The 27,036-nt window shown below is 40.8% G+C and overlaps 1 protein-coding gene across 5 annotated transcripts in view; it reads right to left on the minus strand.

Moving 5' to 3' along the window:
- LOC134537099 (eye-specific diacylglycerol kinase) overlaps positions 1–27,036 on the minus strand; it is a 221,446-nt gene that overhangs the window by 65,590 nt on the left and 128,820 nt on the right. For all 5 annotated transcript variants that reach the window (XR_010075925.1, XM_063377378.1, XM_063377379.1 and 2 more), the window contains exons 2-3: positions 13,254–14,115; positions 4,801–4,951 (exon numbers count right to left, since the gene is read on the minus strand). Coding sequence is in view for 4 of the 5 variants with exons in the window: in XM_063377378.1 (XP_063233448.1) it covers positions 4,801–4,951; positions 13,254–14,092 (990 nt within the window). In the remaining variant the exon portion in view is untranslated. The remainder of the gene's footprint in view (positions 1–4,800; positions 4,952–13,253; positions 14,116–27,036) is intronic.

Raw genomic sequence — 27,036 nt, forward strand, 5'->3', positions numbered from 1 at the left:
GGGGGGGTTGATAAGGAGGCAAGGGGGAGTTGATAAGGTGGCAAGGGGGAGTTAATAAGGTGGCAAGGGGGGTTGATAAGGAGGCAAGGGGGAGTTGATAAGGTGGCCAGGGGGAGTTGATAAGGAGGCAAGGGGGAGTTGATAAGGAGGCAAGGGGGAGTTGATAAGGAGGCAAGGGGGAGTTGATAAGGTGGCAAGGGGGAGCTGATAAAGTGGCAAGGGGTAGTTGATAAGGTGGCAAGGGGTAGTTGATAAGGAGGCAAGGGGGAGTTGATAAGGAGGCAAGGGGGAGTTGATAAGGTGGCCAGGGGGAGTTGATAAGGAGGCAAGGGGGAGTTGATAATGTGGCCAGGGGGAGTTGATAAGGAGGCAAGGGGGAGTTGATAAGGAGGCAAGGGGGAGTTGATAAGGAGGCAAGGGGAGTTGATAAGGTGGCAAGGGGGAGCTGATAAGGTGGCAAGGGGGAGCTGATAAGGTGGCAAGGGGTAGTTGATAAGGTGGCAAGGGGTAGTTGATAAGGAGGCAAGGGGGAGTTGATTAGGTGGCAAGGGGGAGTTGATAAGGTGGCAAGGGGGAGTTGATAAGGTGGCAAGGGGGAGTTGATAAGGAGGCAAGGGGGAGTTGATAAGGTGGCAAGGGGGAGTTGATAAGGAGGCAAGGGGGAGTTGATAAGGAGGCAAGGGGGAGTTGATAAGGTGGCAAGGGGGAGTTGATAAGGAGGCAAGGGGGAGTTGATAAGGTGGCAAGGGGGAGTTGATAAGGTGGCAAGGGGGAGTTGATAAGGTGGCAAGGGGGAGTTAATAAGGTGGCAAGGGGGGTTGATAAGGTGGCAAGGGGGAGTTGATAAGGTGGCAAGGGAGATTTGATAAGGTGGCAAGGGGGGAGTTTCTAAGGTGGCAAGGGGGTTAAGGGGGGTAAATTGAGTGAGTAGATTGAGTTTCAGGATATTTATAAGACGAATTATACAAAACTATTGACAAAAAAAATTATTGTAAGAAAGTTTTAAGTTACGCGATATGCGCAGGTCACACGTGCACGTATGGACATGGTAATTTTTAAAACCTAAAAATACTTGTATTCTGAACTGTGGGGTTTGTAAAGGTGTACATTATGGGTGAGGGAGGGGCGCCCTGGCTAACAGACGCGTGTTCTTTGGCCCGTCGAGAGCCACACGAGCTCACTTTCAGCGGCGCGGGGAGGGGGGGGGGGCCGACTGAGGGAACAAACAAAAGCTTCCCGGAGACCGGCATCGAGGGTGAAATCTGAAAGCGATAGATCACCATCTCTGATGGTCATCGGTTATTCCCCGCTTGGCCGGCGGTGCGGAAACCAGGCGATACAAAGCGGGTTCCGAGCGCACGAGAGGAGACTCTGAAACTGTCCGCGCCCCGTGGAAGGGGGGGGGGGTATAGGGGGGTGGACACACAATCAGGACCCCATCATGCCCGTGACGTCAGCGCGGCGCTGTAATCCTGTTCCCGCGCCCCTCGGACATGCGTCTGCGGCGGTGATTGGGAGCGGGAGCTCACGCTCTGTCCGGCCCGGTGTCCGCCCTTCACGGACAAATCCCGTCCGCTCCTCACGGACACACTGGCCCGTCCAGCCCTGACGTCAGCCAACCACGCAGACCGCCCGCCCGGAAACACTCCCTCAGCGCACGTCGTTTGAAAACTGCCCCCGCCACCAGAAACATTAAAATAAAAAAATAAAATAAAAAATTGGTTGTCTGTAAAGTCGGTTTACGGACGATAGTTTAACGTGACAACGTCATAACAAAACATTGATGAAATGATTGCATTGAATCATTTTTATTGAATTATCACTATTTTGTATGTACACAAAGGAGTGAAATGAAATCTACAATTTAATTGACAAATTTACTTTTTTTTTGCACTCATTAATTCAAATATGTTTATTACTTTAACGAAGAGATTATTTTAACTATAACTTTTGTATATGTTTGCTATTTAACTTCTTCCAATCTGTGTTATTCTGTTAAGGATAGGACGATGATAGAAAAAGTAGGAAACGAATGGGAGTGTTTCAAGTTTAATTTGCCTCGAAAAAGTCAAATCGATGGTTGTTCCAATCGAGTGGAAGAGTAATAGATGCGGCGCAAGCGTACAATGAGCGCAACAGGACACAGCGCAACGGGACAATGTGCGCAACGGGACAATGTGCGTAACGGGACAATGTACGTAACGGGACAATGTGCGTAACGGGACACTTTTTCGTGCGTGCAGCCGGCGTTCATCGATTTATTAGACGTCACGTCAAAAGGGATTTGAAACAAAAGCTACAAACAGTTAATTAAAAACCCACACATACACACACACAGAGATATATATATATATATATATATATATATATATATATATATTACTTACAGTTAACGGGTTTTATCTCAACATTAAGCGCCGCTCAGCAGTTAGGATTCCACTTTAATACTAAAAGACTCGTAAAACGATCCGAGTTTACCTAGCCATGCGATGTAAACCCCTACCTTCAATATAATGCAGAAACCTTAATTGTATCTTCAAGCGGAAAACTTCCCATTTAAAAAGTATTCAAAATTACATATGTTCATATTTATGAGAAAAACTAATTTGTTTTTAAAGAGAATCTTATTTGAACGTAGGTATGCCATAGTTGAATATTAAAAAGTAAAAGCTGCACTTAGAAAAAAAAATCTTGAATTATTACTTATAAGTATTTCATAAATAATTTTATTATTGTCAGAGGTAGGTGAGAAAAGACCTCAGGCAAGTAATTTTTTTTACCTCCCTGAAATTCTTAAGGTAATGTACATGCAACCTAAAAGACTTTCGTTAGCATATTCGGCTTTTTTTTTTACTTTGCAGGCGGGGAAGGAGAAAGCACGCTGCTAAAGAGTTAATTAATTACTCCTCGGAGATTAAAGGGTAATTACTTTGAAGGAATACTACTGAAAGTTGCTTTTTGGCACTTTTCACGGGGTCTTACACAGGTTACTTTGAATGTAAACAAAAAAAACGAACCCTCCCAGGCTGTTAAAAAAGTGAGAAAGAGAGATCAGCACAGACGCATGATGCTGTTGATAAAAATGTCGCTACCAACTTTAACAGTAATTACATGAGCAGAGACAAAACATTTTTAACTGCCCCTTTTACCAGTGGAGAAGTGAGGTGAAGTAATATGGTATATTCTTTTACTGGAAAATCACAAGCAAATGAGATAACTATGTCTTCAATATGCAGAATTCCAAACACTATGTACTTTGTTTAATTTAAAGAAGTCTTTTTTTTTCTAATAATTAAAATAGACGATAACATTTAGAGCAAGAATACTTTCTGATATAGTCATTCTCCTGTAATTAACATGTTCATTTCGGTGCAAAACGGAAACAAATTTAACTAACGGGTTACGGAAATAACTCAAACGAATAAGTTTCATATATGTACTTAATACCAACAAAGTTTGTTTACATTTACGAGTCATATTTTACGTTTATTATACTTATAATTTATGTTTTACCTCATTCATGGCTGGATCACAAAATAATATTGATTTTATTTTGATGATTCTTGCAATGAAAAAATTGATTTAAAAGAATTGTATTTTCGTATGCTGTTGTTGGTTCGCGCTGGTCGCCATGGGAAAACCTCACGGATGGACAACCAAAAGGACAATACAAACACGCTGAGAGTAAGCCACTATCACTCGCTACTTTTCCACAACACTCAAGACATAGTTAACGTGAATTTTTTGTGTGGGATGGCACTTAGTGAAACTGGCTCTTCCAGCCTCCCTCAAAAAAACCGCACAAGATACCAACAGATCGGGAGCTCGTGTTCGATTCGGTGGCAAACAAATTGTCTTTCCCGGCTACCACCGAGACCATTTGTTATGGGAAGATGCAGGAATAAATTGGCAACTTCTCCCCCCCCCCCCCCCCCACGAAAAAATAAACTTTACTCAATCCAGTAAATTTTTTACCGAAGTGGTTTTATTCACGAAAAAATCCAAACACGAAAGTTGATTTCGAAATAGCAGTGGCAACCAACTGATTCTTCATAGACCATCTTCGGCACGCCAAGGGCTTGAACAATTGCCTACCACACCAAAAAAAAATTACTAATCGAGTGCCAGTAAATAAAATAAAAGGAGGTAGTGCATACTTTAAAGCGTGATTTGCTAATTGAAATCTCGCTACTTCTTTATACGAGGGCTGTGATTTCACTAACACATTATTCAATTGATTGTACTTGTTTTATACCAAAAACAAAAGTAGTATAAAATCATGGAAAAGGGGAAGGAACTGTGTCTGTTGTTTGTTGGTCCTAAGACAAAAAAAACAACATAATTTCCCTAATTTAATGTTAGCCCCCTGCAAACAGAACCTACTTTAAAACAATGTTCCTGTCACCCCAATAATGCCAACTGCAATGTACAGCGAAACATCGGTTAGCTACAACACCTCAAGCCAACTCTGAGACAAAAAAAAAGGGGGTTGTCTGTATAGTCGGTTTACGGACGATATTTTTACTTGATAACATCATATCAATTTTTTTAATTGCTGCTTTTAAAAAGCCCACCTTAACCTGTTTGATATAGATTTTCTCGCTAGGTGGTAGGCCGGTTCTTGCACGCTCGGCTCCGGCAGAACGTGACAATAAGTCATGATTTTTCGTGCTTACAGCCGGCGTTCATCGATTTATAAGACATTATCATCAAATATGGCAGAGAAGCAACTCTCTTTAAGTAAACAGGCTTGCCGAGACCAACAAAAGTTGAAGGCGGAACTTGTAGTCAGGTACTCACTGCACAGTCCTGCTCGCCCACGTAGCAGAGGTCTCCCGAGGCGGACGTGGGCACCCACAGGTGGTCGCCGCTGACTGCCGCATCGCTCCAGTCTGGGGTGCAGCGCACTGGCCGGTGGTGGCCTTCCCCCGGCGCCGCGTCGTCCGGCCGCCTGCAAGACACACCAGCCCCCGCGACACGGGTCAGAACCACGCTCTGCTACCAATTACACCCCATCTCAGAACCACGTTCTGCTACCAATTACACCCCAGCTCAGAACCACGCTCTGCTACCAATTACACCCCAGCTCAGAACCACGCTCTGCTACCATATCCCACCTCAGCTCAGAACCACGCTCTGCTACCAATTACACCTCAGATTAAACCATTATCAGCAGGCCAACTCATAACCCAATGCTTGCTACCATTAACAGGCAGATATAGAACCAAAATATGCTACCAATCAAGACCAATCAGCTTATAAAAATAGAACCACATGTAGCTACCATTCACGACTCAAGCTCAAAACCATGCTCTTCTACCATTTATGCCCAGCTAAAATCACAAACTGCTACCAGTACTAGACCAGGTGATTTCATACCAGCATTATTATTATTATTATTATTAGAACACAACTATTCCAAAACAAGTGTGAAACATGCATGATTTAGATAATCTTATCACAATAATATGTACAATAAGAATATAAGGCATTTCAAACTGTTAGTATGTCCTAAAAATAGTTATTTTACATTAGATTTCAATAGAGGGCAAATTCAACAAAATACTTAAATAAATCTTAGTAATCCATAATTAATTTAATAGGGCAAAATGCTGGGCAGTTATTTGCCATAACATTAGAGTAGTAAGAAAAATTACAAGACGAATTATTTCCATGCAAAAAATTAGTTCTAAGCCAATTATTAAGAAAGACTAGTTTATTAAAATTATGGAAATAATCTTAGTTGATGTATGAATAAAAATAGCAATAAACAACTGGATAGAATATGTGTCAAATTATGGATACAAATAAAGTTTGTAATGCAAAATAGTGTAAACAACTTTAAGGAAATCGGCCTGCTGCAAAATATTATCCCCACAATAATTCAAAAAGTAAATATAGGAAACATTTATTTTTGAACACATACATCACATGCTGAAAACAAGTCATTCTTTGCTATCTACATTACCTTCAGATTCATAATCTCAAATTTTTTTCCCATTTACTATGGTAGACAAAAGAAATATTCTGAAATAATGTCTTTACCATTTTTACAATAGTTACACGGATAATAATGTCTCTAAAAAAACTTAATAACTGTTAAAAATGTGTATTATAGGCACTCTACTGGCAAAATATTTTAAACATATTCTGCATCAAAACCTCGCATAAAATTATTATATTTAATGTATTTTAATATATTATTTCATGTATTAATAAAAAAAATTTTTTTCACGAAAGTAAATTCATACATAGACCAAATATTTAACAATCATATGTAAAATAGTCAAACCTTCTTGATTGAAATTTCATTAGAATTATAGATGTTTCAAATAATTTAAATTTTGCTATTGTAAAAAAAAGAGAAATAAAATCAACAGAAGATAAAACAAAACAATCACCATAATGAGTCTAATCATTCGGAAATTGACACACACGAGTACTGAGGTCCCTCGCTTGTATGAAATCGCAGTGTGTTTGAAATAGTTCACAAGAAACCAGTCAACGAATCCGCAATCTGTTTTCGCACGGAAAGAAGGTTCTAATCCCAGCTAGTCCGCAAATCATCATTCAAGACAGTCAGTATGCCGTAAATACTTTTACAATGAAGGTGTTCTACACAGATCGTAAAATAACTAATTTATTAAAAAAAAATTAAATGAAATATCTACAACATCACAGGAAGAAAAGTGTGTTACATAATTTTACCAATATAAAATTATAGGGCCAGCTCTTTCAGTACCGTTGTGACCCGTACAGCTCACAGTCATGTGCGTAGCTAAATTTGAACGGGAGGCCCTTCAAACTTCTTTGGTTCTGTTCCAGGGTCAGCTGACATGTGGAATTTAAATCAGGGGCTCTTTTCAAAAATGTTGGCTTTGCTGATTTTATACCAAATCAGCTGGGGGTTTAAATCCAAAGAATAGTTCACAAGTTATTTCAAGGGCTGGTTGTAAGAGCGTCGAATACTCAAGTCACGCACGCGACAGTCCTCAGCGGAGAGAAGAACAAGACAGGCCGCTCACTAAACAATTAGTGACAAATCCGTTCCTCAGGCTGGATACTCCCAGTGGATTAGAGATTCGCTGAGTCCGGCGAAACACAGTTAACATCCCTTTTGTTCAACCCCCACTTTTTTTTCTCCATCGAATATCGGCTTTCCCTTCCTTCCCCCTTCCCAATCTCTCAGGTACCTTCCTTGAATTCAAAATGTCTCCTCAGGAATTTCAATTTTCTTCTCCTGTTCAATTTTTTCTTCCATCCGAGTATATATTTCCATGGCTGCTTCCTTCCACGATTTTTTTTCCCCCTCGCTCTCAAGCAAGGCTTATCTACAAGGGGCAGCTCTTTCCGTATTCTCCACCGAGTTCATCCTCGACAGGCCCGCTTTTCTACCGGTTTACCTACTTTTCCTCCCCACTCGACAAAGAGCTCATGATTCCATTACGGACACTTCACAAACATCCTCAATTTAAGTAACTAAGTTAGTAGGTAAATTATTAAACCGCGTCTCGATTTGAGCCAGCGAAATGCTCGTTGTGATGGTGTAAAACACCTGGATATTAAATGTTGCTATGTAGGTCCGTTAACAATAAAATGTGTATGAGAGGTGAATGGGTTAGAAATTCTAAAATATAACAATACCAGCCAACCCGATAACAATATTTACTCCCTTAAGAGTTTTCCGACTAAAATAACAGGTATGCATTGTGTAAACACAGTCCAAGCAAGTATTTTTATATTTGGCTCGAATGATTATTACTCTCGGCGATGATTACACTGAAATAGTGATTTTGTTAATTGCTTACACAGTCTTTACAAATTCAAGTAGCTGCATTTTCTAGCACCCTACCCTATCTATCGTGGTTCTGATACCACCTGAGTTCTAACTGGCTGGAGTGATGGTCCCTGGCAAAACCTTACAGACAAGATACCTTAAAGGGGAAGAAAAGTTCAGATAAATAATGTCTCGTCAGAAAAGCACATTGAACTAGCAGAAGTAACGGTAACATAGAAATATCAAAACGCCTGTCTCATAAAATATTAAAATTAAAAATTATTCGATATAAAAAAAGTAAAACTGACCGATTGCTTATCTTGGACGAAATAAAAACACATTAACGGATGCAGGAGTGATTCCAAAATGTGAAGCTGAGTGAAAATAAAAGCGCTTTGAATTGAAGCTGAAAGCTCTCCGCACGGGAACACGTGGCAGCAAGGACATCCACGCCTGGGACGATGTAACTGATGTTGAAGAGACGTGAACATCGCCGGCCCATCAGCATCTCCTCGTGGTCCGGAGCCCACAGCCACAACAGCTGGCACGACTCGGAGACTAAACCAGAGTTGTCTCTCTCCCTTCAAGTGATACCGCCCATAGTTCACGACACAATTGTCAAATAGCTGATGAAGTCGTATTTTTAAGCCAACTTTATTTGTCAAAAATATCTCAATTTTTTTAATATTATGTTTGTGTAGTATCTTATTTAAAACTTCAAAGTAACTTCAGGCATTTTGTTACGTGGAGTGGCAGAACTCATTCGGCTCATTACAAAGAAGTGCTGAAGAAATTGTCTGAACCTCTTAAATTAGACGTGGGCGAAAACTAGGCCTGTACTATACTGCACGGTGTTGGTCTAGACACCTGAAGTTTGCGGTTAAAAACCTACGAAATGACGGGATTATATTTTATCACTAAGTAATGAAGCTGTCTTGTGTTTGGAACAAATGGGGCTTCACAGGCTCAAGCGCGCGTCGATGTGAAGAAGCCATGAAGCGCTAAGGGCTACAACGGCACGCACATCAAGTACCCACTCGCCTTACCGCACAAGGCGGTGTCTTTTGGCCATGAGGCATGCGCCCGTGAGACTTCGAGCGGAGCACATACAACTGTACCGTTGGGAAGTAAGCACCTCACTTGGAACGGCGTCGAAGGGTCTCTGTTGGAAAGTATTTACGATTAAGCGGTTGTGAAACAGCTGCTCTCAGCCATGTTGAAGTGTTTCGAACAAATAATTCCCAAACGCCAAATATTAAATAGGTACCTCTCGCAGCCTTATGGTTATTTTTTCTTTCTTTCCGGAAGATACGCGATTGTGATTGCAATGAATATTTCTCTGTACAAAAAAAAAGTGATTTTCAAATATCCTACAAGCTAGGTTTTTTTCCCCGCTACGAGAGTGCTTTTATTCGATGAACCCAAGTAATCATGAAGTAGCTTGGCTTCTGGGTCGTAGCCGCGTCCTTGGTGCATAATTCACCGACGTTTCGGTCGACATTTCAGTCGCCATCATCAGTAGTTAACTGTTCCCTGATGATGGCGACTGCAATGTCGACCGAAACGTCGGTGAATTATTCGCCAAGGACGCGGCTACAACCCAGAAGCCAAGCTACTTCAGACAATGGCCGTGAAAGCTCTGAGAACATTACGCAAGCAATCATTGTTTAATTTTTCTGTTAACGTTGAAGTGATTATTAGCTTTGTTGCCAAGGAGTTAAGATCTCCGTGCTTGGGTGATGGTGTCTGGTGTCGGTGTCCTATGCGACAAGCGCTGCGATCAGGAAAGTAGCCGTCGAAGTCCCGACGATGACTGGCCGGTGTAGGGGACGCACCACAACGCCGAAATACCACAACGCCGAAATGCCAGATTGACCACAACGCCGACAGCTAGAAAACTGCTGTGTAACACAACGTCGAATTACCACAACGCCGAAAAATGTCACTGCAGGACTGCCACAAAGGTTAGGTTAGGTTAGGTTAGACTAGGTTAGGTTAGACTAGGTTAAGAAACACACACAAATTCATTCAGTTGTTATTTCGGCGCTGCGGTACACAGCAGTTTTCTAGTTTTCGACGTTGTGGTCAATTTTGACATTCGGCGTTGTGGTATTTTGGCGCTGTGGTAACGACCCGCCGGTGTACTGCGCATGCGTGGGTCAGCCCCGGTTCCCTCCCCCCTTACCCAACCCTTCCGTCATCAATAATGACGGTCCAATTAATTCCCTCTAGCTCATGCCCCGTCGGCGAAGAGTTCTGTTTGTTTACGCCCCGGAGGAAGGAGGGGGGAGTTTATGTGCCAGCAATTAGCGACTCGTGTTTGCACCTCTTCCGCTCGCCCCTACGTAGTAGCGGACGGCAAATAACAACGAGTAGCGTCGCCCATGTCCGCGGCAACAGGGGCACTCACGCTTAAGGTATTCTCTCGTAGTTGAGGGGGATCAGAACCCGCCATCTTGGATTTTTCCCCCCCTCATGTTTTAGCTGTAATTCTGATTTTAATTACGTATCCCATTTTTTTTGTATGTCAAGGCCTCCCAGGACTTATATATACCTCTTAACAGACTCTTAACATGTAAGCGCCGCGGGCGACTACAGTTAGGTATCATTACAATCACACGAGTTAACAAGTGCCCACTTCAACAAGCAGCCAGAGCTTAAGTCCTGTGTCATGTCAAACCAAAAGGTTTAGGACAAAAACTTTATTTCACGCAAAGTTTAAAAAAAAAAAATTAAATAAATAAATTGAAAGATGGAGATGCCTAACCCAAATTAACAAAATAAATTACCATTTTTAACGTTTTTTTTTTTCTCCACAAAATTGACTGTTCCGATTTGAACGTCGCGCCAGCTCATAACGCACCGCAGGGCGGTTTATTCAGGATCACCTACACTAGCGATCGTCTCTACCAACATCACAATGTCATTCACATTCTCAGATAAATTATAAATATCTTTTAATAATGTGATCTGTAAACAAATTATAATATCATCAATATTATTATGACTCGTACAGCATTTTAGTGGCGATGAAACCAATTTTCAAAAGATTTTAAATAAAGAAGCGAATCAACAAAGGTTACACCGTCAGGTTGGAGTCCTTGTTTTTTTTTTTTTTTTCAAATAATGCTCGTCAGAAGATAGTTGTGTTTTTCATATATTAAATATAATAAATAGGATGCATAAGTATTGAAAATAATGTGTAGCGCCTCAAATGTAAAATAATCGGGTGACCACGATAAACGGTCATGACTTCACTTAGATGTCATAATCGCGGCAATCCCTTTCAGGGAAATCTTATTGAAATGAATTTTTTTTTATCCGTTTGTCAGAGTGGATTGGATGCTTTCGTAGCGACCCAATGCAATCACGTAGTCAATAATCCAAACGCTGATTTCCAGGGAAAAAAAACTTCAGTTGAGATTATGTACCTTGGTTAGGTAACACTACGACACATCACTTCATGATTTCACACATTCATGTATGTTGAAAATAACATTCTTACTTAGCCTAGAATTGATTACCAGATATATATTTGGTTTCAGATTTTAAAAAAAATACACAGTTTTCAAAAGTAAAAACTGAAAGTAAATACATTTCTTTTAAAAATATCCTGCAATACCTCAATTAAAATTAAAATAACTAAATGAAGATATAGTATTAGCTTTAAGAGCCATAATACAAATAATACTAAACCTGTCATCACTTTAAACTATGACATACATTTTATATTTGTTTGCTGTGTGGAAAAAATTAATATAAAAAAAACTATGTGGGTACAAAAAACTTTTGATAAAATTTTTGTGTTGCGACTATTGTAACTCATGCGTGATAACCATAATTTGTTGAAGTGTCAGAATATTTTATATGGAAACATTAGGCTGAGCCGTGTTATTTATTCCACTACAATTTTCCTAGATTATAATCTCGGTCTGTGCAAACAAGAAGTCGCTTGCGACAGAAAGTTTCAGTTGTGTTTTCTCGGTTGCAAAAAAAAATCTGTGAATTATTAATTTTCCCAATAAAGTATTCGCCGGAGAGTTAGGACTGCATGCAATAGTAAATGTTTAAAACAAAGTTATTATTTAACTATATTTTGTTGATTTGTAGTAAAAATACAAATTTTGTCTTTACTTTCATTCAGTATTGAAATGGTTTTAGTGCGTAGGTAATATGCGTGGTCTACAAAAGACACTGCTACATGCGTACCTACGAGTTTGAAATTCGATAATTAACACTGAGGTGGCAATTAGACATACAGCAAAGGCAGCATGTATCTCTTCCAAGTCGACTCTGATTAATTTGATACGACGATAACGAGATGTATACCAACCACTTTTAGTAATAGATTTTGGCATTCCAAAAAACGTCATCGGAAGAAAAAAAACTGACGTCACAAATGTGGCCAACCCTGCTGATTGCACCTCGGTACGATCAGCAGAGGCAATATAGTAGGAGTCACAATCCAAACACCAACAAATCCATCGCGCGAACTAAAGAACCGGCGACAATATGTATACACTCTCAAATACACAAGACTACAAGCAAGAGTGCCAATACCGAAAAGGAGGACTGCGTTGAACACAGGAGATTAAGCTCCACTTTAATCAACACCGCGGTTACACACGGCTGTTAAACATTATCAGACACCAAGAGATATATATTCTATTGGCCTTGAAAATAATTACTTGAAACTAAATATTTGAACATTAAGTTAAAATGTTAATTTGTCCTCTTAATATTTAGTCAACATCTGCTTATATCATGCTTAATTTTTAGTATTCCACTATTTGATGTAATTGCAGAAAAGTGGTTAAGTGTAAGAAAAGGCGTTCGCCTTAACCTCGCCACCAATAAAGACGATAAATAAATAAATATGTTTGTTTTGTGAGTGGCCCCGCCAGACAACAAAGGCCGCAGAGCACACCGAGGCTCTGAGCCGCCAGGATGGAACCGGGCTGGCCAGGGCAGGTAACAACCGGGATAGAGGCGTGGAGCTATGTACCCCGAGGCCTTTGAATATATATACTGTATAGAAGTCGCCAGCCCAGGTTAAAATTTCTAATACGGTTTTGAGGTAGTTGGTTAATTCACCGCCGCAATCGCCACCAACTCTAGGGCATCGACATGTGGTGGTCCCTAGCGGACAAGTGTCGAACTCTTCAAACACACCATCCCCCTCCCGTTGAACGACCATGAGTTGCACTGAATGATGGGTGGGGGGTGCGGGGTAGGACAGCGGGCGACAGTGCTGCGCTCTAACGTATAAATAACAACTAAGAAGATACAGGGCGTTACGGCAGCGCACTGCAGCGGTGAAGTTCCCAAGCTGCTCATCATACGCTTCTGAAAAACGTAGAGTAAATCCTATCCACTCGCGACTTCTATACAGTATATATATTCAAAGCCGAGGCGTAGGGCGGGCCAGGGCACCGGGCAGGTGGAGGGCAAGGGAAGGCGAGGGCGGTGCTAGTACCCCGGGCCGTAGGGCGGCTGCGCCAGGGCCAGCGCCTTGTAGCGCGCCTGCTCGTCGGTGGGCAGCACGATGTCCACGGAGCGGGAGCGCAGGGCCGCCTGGGGCACCTCTAGGCCCGCCGCCTCCAGCTGCTCCGTGCGGCCGCCCAGCTTGGCGAAGCACGAGTCCACGGAGGCGGCGCGGTCCCGCCGCAGGTCGGGCACCTGCAGGAAGATGTCGCCCACCACCAGCGCGCACTCCTCGCTGCCCTCCGAGGTCAGGTCCGACACGCTGTCCAGCGACGCCCCGCTGGGGTCGGGCAGCAGGAAGGCCTCCTGGCGCGTGATGGAGCGGCGGCGCGGCGAGGCGGCGGCGGCGTCGGGCGTCAGCGTCACGCGGATGCAGGGCGGGGGCGGGTCCTGGGGGCAGTCCTCCTCGCTGGAGGACGTCTCGTCGCTGTAGGAGGGCGAGCGGGCGCGCGCCGCCCCCGCCTCTGCGGCCCGGAGGCGGTGGAACTCCTCCGCGCAGGCGCAGTGCACGCAGTAGACCTCCGCCGCCCCCGTCCCCGCCCCCGCCTTGTCGCTCGACGAGCGCCGCCGCTGGAAGCGCCGCTGAGGCACCTCCAGGTACGCCGCCTCGCCGCCCGACGAGTCGAAGCTCTTGGAGCGCTGGCCCTGTTGGGGCGGCACGCGCAGCTGCGCCGCCCCCGCCGCCCCCGGCTCGCCGCCGCCGCGGCGCTTCGCCTCCAGCTGGATCTCGTCGATGGAGGCGGAGCGCACCTGCTTGGGCACCTCGAGGCTGCTCTGTGTCTTCATGTCGGCGCCGGTGGGCGTGCGAGTCCTCGAGAACAGCCGGTGCATAGTCCGCCCTCATGCGCCGGCGGCTGCAAGCACAGCCCGGCGTCCGTCCACCGCTCCCCACTTGTCCGGACAGCTCGTGTGAGCGCCCCACGCGCTGGCGGGCATGCGCGGCGAGCACGTGGGCTGGTCCGGCCTCCGTCAGACCGAGCATGCTCGGCTCGCCCCGTCTGCTGTCGCATCAGCATGTCTTTTAATGACAACAAAGTTTTATGGGAGGAGTTCATGAATTTATATCGTTCTCTTCGACCAGTTGTGGAATACAAGGAGTAAGGAATATGTGAATAGGCATATCAAACGAGAGTGCTACGAACAGCTAGAGAAAAAAAAAGCCAGAGAAATAATGTTTCCAGACGCCGACGTCGACTTTGTGAAGAAGGGGGAAAAAAAAGGGCAATTTACGTGCAAGCTTTCGTCGTGAACTGCGTAAAAAAAATAATAATAATAATCCGCCAAACAGTGCAATGCTACTTGCAGCCGTTGTGCAAGTACAACACCGACTGTCTTTATAGAGAAAGAGACGAGCATGCTCGTGTAGTGTGTGGTAGCGGCCATGCGCCGAGCATATCCGCTAGTGCATGGGGCGCTTTACTTCCATCAGCTTCGTTAAACCTACATACAGCATTACAACTACGTGTCATCGTCTTAAAAGTTATTTTAACTGGAAATGATGGGGTTTTGAAAACTGTTCGCGAGTGGCTATATCGGTTTTCCGAAGGAAAAAAAACTAAATCATTCTACTACATCCAAAATTTACGCGAGTTGTCCGCCGTTTCAGATTGGTCTACTCGGCTGCAAAGACAAGGCCGTCTTCCGAAACTGAGGCGACAGTTCGTTTATCGGAGTCGGATGAAGCGCAGGGCTTCGCGCGACCAGCCAATGTCTCCCGGGGTCGGGTTCGATCGTATCGACTCGTGAGTCCCGCTACATCCCTGGCTCGGCTTCTGGCGAAGGTATCTGGGGATACCACCTGTCACAGTAAAGGCAGGGCAATTTCGGTTGAAAAGTCTTTAATCCGGCATTCTTTTTTTTTTTCCCTCGGAACATTGTGCAATTCGGCACCAATCGACCGCTCCAGACATGTCCGGGTGTCGCGTTGCTACGCTTCGGAGTTTATCGCGACTGACGGTTTACATTTCATTACACTGTGCCCTGTTTGCGATACCTACTCTGTCTCACGCTTAGACTGCAATACACAGTGAATGGCGAACACTATTGCCTGATTGATACTAACGGGGTTGTTTAAATTAAAAATATTATTTTTATACCATCGTTAATCATAAGTTTTGATATATATTTTAAAAATTAAAGCTGTAGTCATACTGACAGAAAAAAAATAATTGAATGCTAATTGCCAATTATTAGTTCACGGGAGAAACTGTTTGTAACACTCAGTAACTATTAATAACAAGCATTAAATGTAAGTATGTGCATTGCTGAAGAGTCAAACTTCTTAAATATTAAATTATACTACGAGAAGGTTGAAAAAAAAACTGTTAGAACCAAGATGGCGTCTTTCAAATACATTTACTTAGAAATAAAAAAAAAGTGGAAATTATCGGATGATGCTCATGCTGAAATACACAAGGAAAATGTATTTCACACAATTCTCATTCCAAATTTTACCTTACAAAATATAATTTTTTTTCCCGATACATTAAACATATTTTCATTAAATTACAAAGTTGTGTCTGAAACTTTCACGCTCTACGGCGTACATCTGGCAACAGCGCACACCGAGACAAGGACAAAACTAATGACAGAAATCGTGCATTGAAAAGATAAAGTAAATGACCATTGAAATGCACACTGCAATCTAAGGATGAAATGCGCTATAGCAGGGTCACATTTCAACTGTGTAAAAATTTTCACGTTTTACTTGGTAGTCCCGTTAAAACGATACTGACGTTCGATCATCCGGCAAAGTAACTAATCCGGCATAGCCGTGGTCCCTAAGATACCGGATTAAAGACATTTAGTTCACTGTATATTATCGTCTACTTTATAACTCTTAAAATGACACCAGAATGACAGCCTCTTCTGCTTTGCAACCATATAAATATTTTATCTCGAATTTATGAATTGTCAGTGTTTTTTTTTCTGTTAGCAGTGAAAACTATTTGCTATCGAATCGTTTGTCCTGCATTTTAATCTTGGGTTTGTTTATATAAGAACAATTCCCAAGCCGGACCAAATTTACAATGCCCAGCTGTGAGGCTAATGCAGTACTTTTTGCCAGTTATTAATGTGGGCTTCAAAAAGACTTGGTGGCAAGAATTAATGCTGATGTAATATTTGTTTGAAAATGTTCAATATTTTAACATTATATACATATATATTCCTTTTCAAGACTAAACTACAAATGTTTAGATAAGGCACTATGCAACCATCGCCAATGATTAAATTTTGATAAGGCAGTCGTGAAAGCCATTCAGAATAAATAATATACAATGAAGGTTTGATTGAACAGTATTTTATACATACACATTTATGTATGCATTTTTTTTCAGTAGAAATATTGTAAAGTTTCACTTTATTATAATACAAGTCTCAAGAAAAATAATGAAACCAAGTTACACATAAAATCTTTTTGACATTTTAGTTTGGTAAGGTTTCATTTTGCTTGTCTTGTACTTGTATGGTTACCGTACATTTGCGAATGCTTTAGCATCGTATTAATCACAATAAAATGGGTGTGATGAATTCATGTTCAAATATCACCCATTGAATGTAAATTTTTAGGTGAAAGTTGTGAAAAAGTTCTAGACTCGTAGCTGGAAAAAAACTTTTCCACAATTTTCTATGTTCGACCATGCCCATCTTCAAAACATCAAGACAAATAAATCGCTCTTAGAATTATATCCAGTCGGTGTTATTGAAACCATCGCGTAATGGCTGAACTTACTGGACCCAGTATGATTAAGGGCCATTAAAATCAGAACTATCGACATTTTGTTGATCTTGATCGTGCCAACAGTACCAAGTACAAGACCAAGACACGTCGCCAGCAATACCCACAGACCAAGGCATCGTACCAACTGTAACCACAAACAAACGAACATTTTTCCAACAGTATCCATAGACCAATACACCTTTTACCAGCTGATGTACGTACAGATTAAGGCATTGTTTTTTCAGCAGTATCTACAGACAAGTTGTCTTGCCAAAAATACCCAGTGTCCAATGAATTTGAAAAGTACCCAAAGGCCAAGTATAATCACCTTGCACTTTCTTTGCGCAAGAAAAAAATCTGCCATTATTAATCACCAAATATATTATCAGACCTATTTACCTACACATTTATTAAAAATTTTCTAATTTTTTTTTAAACTAAACATTAAGTCCTTCGAAGTATACTTAATGTATAGTTTACGCTGTAAATCATACAAGGACACCAGTTGAATCGATCCATGCTGAATAAGCTTCAGTCACTAAACATTAAGTTTAAAAGAAAAAATCCCACTGGTGTGTGTTTTAGCAAAACGTATTAACATTTAAAACTCTTATCTTGCCAGATAACTGACTGAAACCCTTTCTGTATGAACTGATTCAGCAGAAAACAAAAATAAATGACTTAAGTAGACTTATTAGCACAGAATGAATATCCATCTTCGATTACAAGAATCTTACTCATTTTGAGCTTAAATTTCAATTCGTATTGAAAAGGAATACAAATTCCGACAGTGTATATATATATATATATATATATATATATATATATATATTCTAAAATACATGGTAACAAAATGGAGTTTCAAGAAAAGATTTTTACAAACCAGAAGTTAAGTAAGGTAAAGTTTATTTGCATATTTATGCAAACTTAACTGTCACAGATACATCTGTTGACTGTGCACGAACCAATTAAACTTTTAAAGTAAATATTCACAGTTACTAATAAAATAAAAATTTCTTCCAGACAGCTTCAACTGTGAGATGTCACTTTTTTTTCCCCCTTACGAAATACGATCAATTCGACAAATTTGACTTATTTTATCGTCGAAAATATAATAAGTATAAGAATAAAACTTCAAAGGTAACCTGTGCATACGGGTGTAAATGCTCTCGAATGCTATTCGTAACCAGACATTTTCAAAATACTGAACGGTGTTTGAACGAACCGTTTCCTACCGGAGCTGAGCAAGCAATCTGATGGACGAGCGAGAGACGACAGTGTTCGCAGCCCGGGACAAACATGATTGAGGGGAGAAAGGAGGAAAAAGGTGAAAAGGGGGAAAAGGGGGGAATGGGGAAAAGAGGAAAATTGGAAAAAAGGAAAAGGAAAAAAGGGGAAGGGGAAATGGAAAATGGGAAAAGGGTAAAATGGACAAGGGAAGGAGAAAAGGGGAAAATGGGGAAAATAGACAAGGGAAGGGGAAAATGGACAAGGGAAGGAGAAAAGGGGACAAGGGGAAGAGGGGAAGAGGGAAAAAGGGGAAAAGGGGAAAAGGGGGCGGCCTCACCTTCTCGCTCGCCTACTTCCAAGAGCACCCCTGGAAGGGTTGGTTTCAGGGGTGTTTGAAGGGAGGCTTGGTTGCCCACGCAGCATGCGTCCAAGAGAGACGCAGTGAATATGTCATCGCGCCGAGAAAAAAAAACCATGGCACGCATGTTCCCCCCCCCCCCCCAACACCACGTCTTCGCGGCCACAAACGGAATCCAGAATGCCGAATGTCGACTGCGGAGCGCACCCAGGCGTGTAGTCACACAGTCTGGCGCACGGCTCATGTGGTCCTACAGCGCCACTGTACTGTACTGTACTGTACTGTACTGTACTGTACTGTACTGTCCACGTTCTACCGACGAGAAACATCTCGGAAGTAGGCACACAAGTACCCTTGTCTATAAATAAAAAAGGGGGGTTGTCTGTAAAGTCGGTTTACGGACGATAATTTTACGTGATAACGTCATAAGAAAACATTGGTGAAAAATTGCATACTTTTTTAATTTTCAAATATTATTTTAAAATATTTTCAAATATTATTTTAAAATATTTTCAAATTTTATTTAAATAATTTGTTTAAACATAATCACGAACAATTAGTTTAAAATCCCGCCTTAATCTGTTTGATATTATACAAGATTTTTTCGCACTGTGGTTGGCCGGTTCTTGCACGCTCGGCTCAGGCGGAACGTGCAGCCGGCGTTCATCGATTTATAAGATGTTATCACGTCAAAACTTTATCTCTCACGTGTTAAAGAAACAGATTGGCGAAAACGTTTTCCAGATTTGGCGTTGAAACATCAAACTCTTCACTGTAAAAAAAAAAAAGTTTGCACTGTTTTTTTTCCAAGGAAGATCCTTGGAAACCCAGTTGCCAACGATATCACTTGTAAAACTGCAAGGCAGGGCTTTGTAGAGTTGCAAAAATGGTACGAAGCTCTGCCTTGCAGTTTTACCAGTGATTCGTTTGGCAACTGATTTTACAAGGACCATCCTCGTAAAAGCAGTGCTGAAATTGTTCTTCCGCCTCTGTTTCCATGTATAATGACATTTGCTACGTTTTTAGGAACTGAAAAAGAAAACCTCCTTTCCTCATCATATCCTTTAATCTTCTGAACCCAATCTTCACTGATTAAAATAACCTTTAATTTTTTTTGGAGAGGGGGGAATCGCGATATAAAAGGTACGTAACGTTGGCACCTGCCTTGAAGGAAAAAAATCTTTCCTTTCTTTGCCATTCTGGTGTGTTTTTTTTTCAGTTTGCCAACTATCCCATAATGGCAACAAAAAAAATACGTTCTTTATTGCTGATAGAGTTTAACTAATTTATTTCGTAGCTAGGAATAATAAAAACATATATTTTCAAGTGGCAAAGGAATTGTTCGCGGGCATTTCCACACTGACGTCATCGTCGCGAATCGCGAGACAGTTCTACGTAAGTGTTGCAGTGTTCATTAAAATACAAATAAATTAGAATCTGGAAGGACGACGAATTTGAAGAAAAAAAACTGTTGGCTTGATTAAGCAAAATTCGAAAATCAAGCGTACCCATCAGCGGTTTTAACATTATATTTACTTACATAGCTTGATGATTCCATTGGTCAAACTGACAAGTGCTAAATTGATATTTCCTGCTTATAACGTTTTCCTGCTTAATTAATTTATTTTTTGCCCACTTGAAAAAACGTTATAACAGGGTTCCACTGTAATTGGCTGTATGGCTGTACAGTCGAGCGCTCGGCTCCGCCCACTAGGTACGGTCTCGGTTGCTGGGAACCCAGAGGCGACAAGAGTCGTTAAAACTTCTACATTGAAATGGGAAAAAAAAAAATTATACATATACATATATGAATCTCTAATTGTGAGTATACGGTCCCCAGGCTCTGGAGAAGCCGGATAACGCCGCCATTTTGGAAAATGGCCTCTCTTCCCGCTCATATCTCACTTCCGCAAGAAGGAGTTTTTTTTGGCCCGGGGAGGGAGGGGGTGGGAAGCGAATCACGACCTTCCAGCCTCGCAAAAACCACTCCCCGGTAATCAAACTAAACTTTTTTTTTTCCGCGAGGGTTGGCGAGCATGACGGAGGGAAATTGAAACAATGCCGGCGGAAGGGGATAGAGAGAGAGAGAGAGAGAGAATGATCTCAGAGGGAAAGAAAAAGGAGGGTCGAGAGTGACAAAATTCATGCTAACAGAGGACAAAAAAAAAAAAAAACCTCCCTCCGGGCATTACGTAGCTCGCAGAAGGGTTGCCGGCGAAACAAGAAGTTTCTTGCGCATGCGCGTAGAGTTCAGCTACGAGCGCATTCGCGAGTTCTCTCTCGTCTGCTTTCCTCCCTCGTTATTCCCTCTCCCTCTCTCCTCATCTCGCCGTGTCCTTTCACACAGAAACAAATGACAAAAAAAAAAAATAATGGGGTTGTCCACTGGGTATACATGACCAGCGACGGACCAGGAATTTTATTTTCGTGGAAGATAATGCATGTGGCTATTCGTGTTACGTTGAATGCCATAGAGGCGATAGTGTTGACAGTGTTAAGAGCTGTGCATCTTGCTTAAATGACATTCCAAATACAAGGAGAAATAATGCACATTTTCGTACCCGGTAAACTTAACTCTAGCTATGAACAGAGGCTTTTAAATGCCCATTTCCACCGTCATTATGCATCTTCTATATGCCTGGCATAGACTTTTGGTTTGACGTGTTTTTTTTAGACACACCCTGCATATAAATATAAATATATAAACACTCGCTATATACACACACAAGGTGTGTTTAGAAAGATGTGTAACAACTTGTGTCTAAGACATCCGAAAATCACTTCAAACAGGAAGGCTGAAGAAACTTGCTCAGCTGGGAAGGAAGGATAGTAAGTGTGTGTATGTATATGTGTGTATATACATATATATACAGGCTGAGTCTGAATTCGACTAACAGATTTTGACTGCAGGTTCCTCACAACAAAATAAGTTGAAAACCTCTCTACGACTTACGGTGTACAGTAATTCCCCAAGGATGGTAAACATCTTTAATAATTGATAATTATGTTTAATTGAATTTAATTCTAAAATCACTGCGAATTTTGTCGCTAGACAAAATTTAATTGAAAAAAATTGGGGTAGTAACATGCCCCAAAAATATGTGGCAAATAAACTCGTTACCCTAAATTACGTTCATAAAATGATTTTACTAAAGCGACAAAATTCAGTGTGGTTGTAAAACTTTGTTAAAATAAATTTAATTCAGATGCTTAATGATCGGGATGATAAGCGCGACGCTCGCTGGTGCTTCTAGCGCGGTGTCTCTTCTGGACTGGCGCGCAGTCTTCTCGTCGTCACAGGATAACTGTGAGATCTGAGCGGTGACCGTAACATCAAATGGCCGAGAAATGAAGATAAAAGTGTAATGCAAGTCCCTTAAATGCTTACAAGAATCTGTACCGGTTGGTTTATGCTTTAAAAAAATACTCTGAAAAAAAAAAACGCCTTTTAGCCATTTTAAGTCTTCTACAATTACAGTTAAAAAAACTTAATTCGGAATGAAAACTACTGTTCGGCCCTCAGAGAGTTCTTATTTTTTTTTTTTTTTTTCGTAAACAGACGCCACTGGGATATGTCGCGTTGTTTTCCTGAAGCTCTGCGCACCGTGTGTGCCCGGGTGGCTGACAGTCTGGTAGCTCTGAAGGCGACAGGCTTATTGGGAAAAGACGGCGTGGAAAAGACTTATTTTCCGGACTTCGACGGGAGGCTTATTAAATATTGACGTGAAACTTTGTTAGTCATAGACTTTTTTTTAAATAATGTAATTTTCACGGAACAAAAAAAAACAGATTTTTTTTTTTGCTTGATGAGCTGTCAAAATCAAATTTGTAACATTCTGGCTGCCTACAAGAAAAAGGCTTAAAACAGTGACAGGATTTAAAATGTCCAGATAAGAAGTCATCCGCCAAGATACTTAATGAAGTTATTTAAGAGTATATAAGCGAATTTTATTTTTGAATCCAAATCCTCTAAATCTTAAGACACCTAATTAAAGGTGATTCAACTCAGTATGAAGAAAATTATATAGGCCTAAAACTGAATTTTCTGCAATCCAGTTTATTTCCATTTTGAGTATGCAGCTAAAAAATTCATACAAAATGGATTGAGAAATTATTCCGCATAAAATATTTTTAATTATTTTTTTTATTTCGTAAAAATATCGAATCTTAATATCTTCAAGGGGAGCAATGTCACATATATGTATTAAATCATTAATGGACTCTCTTAACATAAAATCACAGATGCTGTGTCGAGGCATCGCCTGTCTGAAGTTATATCTCGGCGTTCCGGGACGCTGTGTTGAAGCCATCTTCAGGAGCAATGTTCCAGGCACACTGTCAAACCTTTGCTTCCAATACCTACCAGCAAAGTTTGTCGATTCAAGTTAGATTGCTATGCCATTTTTGTGGGACATGTTGGACGACTTGAGTTAAAATCAATTTTTTTTTTCTACACAGGTTAGGTTCTCAAATTTGTTGGATGTCTGACGGAATCAACCAATAAGAACTGTGCCCAACTAAAATGGCAATGGCAGACGTATATGTCTGTGTGATATATTAATAAGGTACCTATTAAAGTAAACTAATAATTATACAAAATCATCTTGAATTTTTTTCTGCATTAAGCGATTCAGATTTCTATGACTTTTAAAACCGCCAAACATTCATTTTAATATGCAACCAGTATTGATTACATTTACAACAAATACTGTATTTAATGTCAATAAATGTATAAAAACCATTCAATTTTCAATCTAGCCCTGTGGTGCCAAATTTTAATTTAAAATAAAAATTTGGAGCTAGCTCAGTCCAAAAAAAAAAACACCTTTGATTGTGTAACAGGATTATAAACATGTTTGAGGTTATCTGGTAAAGTTATTTGGTGGTAATATTAAAGCCATTATTTCGTCCAATATAATCTCTTCGTACTTTTTTTTTTTTTGGCATTATAGTTCAAGAAAGTCTGTCACTGGGAGACGGCCTTTAGCGGGAGTCACGTGCGACCTCGTGCCGGGATGTCCACAAGGGCGACTTACAAGCCTTTACCAAGCGCACCCTCGCCTCTGTCGCACACGATGACTTTTAAGGCGGTCATATACCTACGGGAATCCTTCTTTTCACAGATGAAAGAGCTAAACGCCTGATCGTGCATCTTCGGTTTTTTTTTGTTCATTGTAAATAAATATAGCGGTGTTGATAAAAGGATACTAATGGTCAATTAGGTTAGGTTAGCTACATTATAAATACTTTAAAACATTGTGGACGGTGGATATGGTTAGGATAGCTACATCAAAGATACTGTGAAATCACGTAAACTTCGGCTCTCTCGTCTGTGAAAAAAAGGCTTCCCATATACCTACAGGAAATCGTCGAAGAAATAGCCTACGGCAAATCCTCCAGAAAGTTTTTCAAGTTTTATTTATATTTGCTTCTATTTTTTCTACCATCGTAATCTTTAGAACTCACTGGTCACATGTAAGGATTGTTAAATAGATTTGTATGACTTATGTTAAAACATTATTGAGATACGACGAAAAAGGACACTATAATTATAATCTCGTTTAAAATCACTACTAACATTATAAATGCGAAACTTTTTTTTTTCTGTTTGTCTTTTCAGCAACGGAGCAAAGGATCTACATTATTATTATTTTTTGCATGTAGATGGTATATGGCCATTCCTAATGGGGTGAAAAGGGGGTATATTTAGTTTTATAAAAGAAAACCATAAGTTGTAGATCTTATACGCACAAACAGTGAGTTTGTGTCAACTTCCTATCCTTCTTGGCGAAATCCATCCGCTTAGTGAAGTTCGCGGCTGCTAGCGAACTAAAGGCGCTAATAACAGTTTAGTTTAGATATTCGTCAACAGATGGCGTTTTCCTTGAACTTGTAAAGCACTATATTTTGGTGCGTTCGTCACGTCTTGCTTAGTGGTTACCTTCATACCCACAAAAATGAAGTTGAAGATTTGGCGTTCCGGGTTTTCTGATGCATAACCTTGATGCACCCATATTGTGCACTCGATGGGACTTTAAAATTAAAAGTTCCCGTTTTTATTTTAAAGTGTATGTCCTACAGACTTGAAACTCTGTAGTGGTGTTAATTATATTATCTTTGAAAGATTTGTGCAATGGGAGTGCATGACTTGATGTAAGCTGTTGTTGGCTTGTTTCTGTTTTGGAAAACTATTGTGTTTGTTTCGTCTTTTCGTTTTGTCGTGTTTTTGTCTCGTTTCAACTGGTGTGCTGAATTTTTTTTTGGGTTCAATATTTTTGTGCTGTCATCATTTGTGGGTTTTATTTTCGTTCTCTTAGTCCATTTTTTTTTGTTTGTTGACCATATCCCTGTTAGGGAATATTATGTGGTGTTTTATATCTTGTTGAAAACAGCAATATTTTGCTTAATTTGTGTTTATGTCTTTTGAGTTTTTGTAGTTTTCTTCTACAGACATACATGTACTTAGCAATGACGTATGTCCAAAAGCTTACATCAAGTGATGTTCCTTATATTATGATGTGTTTATCCCAGGCAACGCCGGGTACTTCAGCTAATGACAAATAAATTCAACGCCACTCTTGCATTTTGTCCGAGAATCCGGGGACCAGATGGTCCACAGAGGCCTCCGGATCGCCTCCACACACGGCAGGCACCTCCACGTCTGGACTCCGCAGTCCAATCCTCCTCCAATTCTCTGTACGTGTATGGCTGGCCACTTTTCAACCTCGTAACAATCGGGTTTTACGACTAATGTTACCCCCGCCCCCCTTTTTTTTTGACGTGACAGCGTCTAATAAATCGATGAACGCCGGCTGCACGCACGAAAAAGTGCCCCGTTACGCACATTGTCCCGTTACGCTGTGTCTCGTTACGCTCATTGTACGCTTGCGCCGCATCTATCTCTCTTCCACTCGATTGGAATAACCATCGATTTGACTCTTTCGAGGCACATTAAACTTGAAACACTCCCATTCGTTTCCTATTTTTCCTATCATCGTCCATGCCTTATCAGAATAACACAGATTGGAAGAAGTTAAATAGCAAACATGTATAAAAGTTATAGTTAAAATAATCTGTTCGTTAAAGTAACAAACATATTTGAATTAATGAGTGCAAATAAAAGTAAATCTATCAATTAAATTGTAGATTTAATTTCACTCCTTCTTTGTATCCACACAAAATAGTGATAATTCAATAACGATGATTCAATTTTATTCATAAAAGTATGCAATCATTTCATCAATGTTTTGTTATGACGTTGTCACGTTAAACTATCGTCCGTAAACCGACTTTACAGATTACCAATTTTTTTTACACTTTCAGTGCTTTGAAGACGTTCGAAATCACACTTTCAGACCTTATTAAAAATTCACTTAAATTCCAATTTAGAGAAATAATAATCCTATGCAACCCTAGAGACATAATTTAACTATTTTCCTGAGAAACATTAAACGAACCATCTGATTGACTCTACACGCAGCAAATAAATTTTTTTGGGCCACCACCCACACTCTCTCATAACTTCGGATGGTAAAACATTTCTTCAAAACCTTGTTTTAAAATTATTTTTTTTTTCAAACTGACCCCATCGGGATCCGAATAATATTGCAACTATTCTTTAAATTTAAATGTTTAAATATTTGATCATAATCGGAAGTAACTACATTATTTCTCTGTCTTCGCATATATAAAAGCATGGACATCACTCATCAGTCCGTAAGAATACCGGGAAACCCGGTTAGATAATCCCGTTTACCGTGGAAATTATTTGTTTAACAATTTTTTTTAAAGTACTTTTACGAAATAAATAAATAATGTATCAATGGTGGACGAAAAATTACTTCATCATGAAAAAAAAAAACTAAGTTTTACGAGGAAATAGAAGCATTTTTACAAGGCAAAATACAAACAAACATTTTATTTAAATGCATAGAGACTTTAAATTGCACATGAAAGGCACGCGACGATCTCGTGAAGGTTCGCGTATCTCCGCAAGAAGTCTCGCATGAGGCGAAGGAGCGGCCAGGGAGGCGGCAACATCTCGCCCTAGGACGAGGGGCGCAGGAGGGAACAAACCCGCCGCCTCCCCCGCGAGTGGGAGGGGAAACTGCTCAGACGAAGTTATCATGGAAATTGAAAAGCCTTTAACGTTTACTTCTTTTATTTTTATTTCATCCCGCTCCCTTCCACTTCCTGCGGCGCGGGGAGAAGTGGCGGGGACGGAAACACGTGACTCGCCGCGGGAGGTGGAATTAGAAAAGTTCTGATGGATCACGTCTGGTCGGCGGGATGATAAAAAAAAATAGAGCTGTAGCAAACAGCATGTATTACGGTACCGAGTAACGGGTGCGCCGTCTAGTAACGAGTAACGAAACGTTACACACGGCTGCATTTCGTTAATCGCATTTTTCGTATGTTTTAACGCATGCGCGCGCATATTCGATGAATTTACGTTACAAAGAACGA

Source organism: Bacillus rossius, chromosome 11, assembly GCF_032445375.1.
Source record: "Bacillus rossius redtenbacheri isolate Brsri chromosome 11, Brsri_v3, whole genome shotgun sequence".
Lineage (NCBI taxonomy): Eukaryota > Metazoa > Arthropoda > Insecta > Phasmatodea > Bacillidae > Bacillus > Bacillus rossius.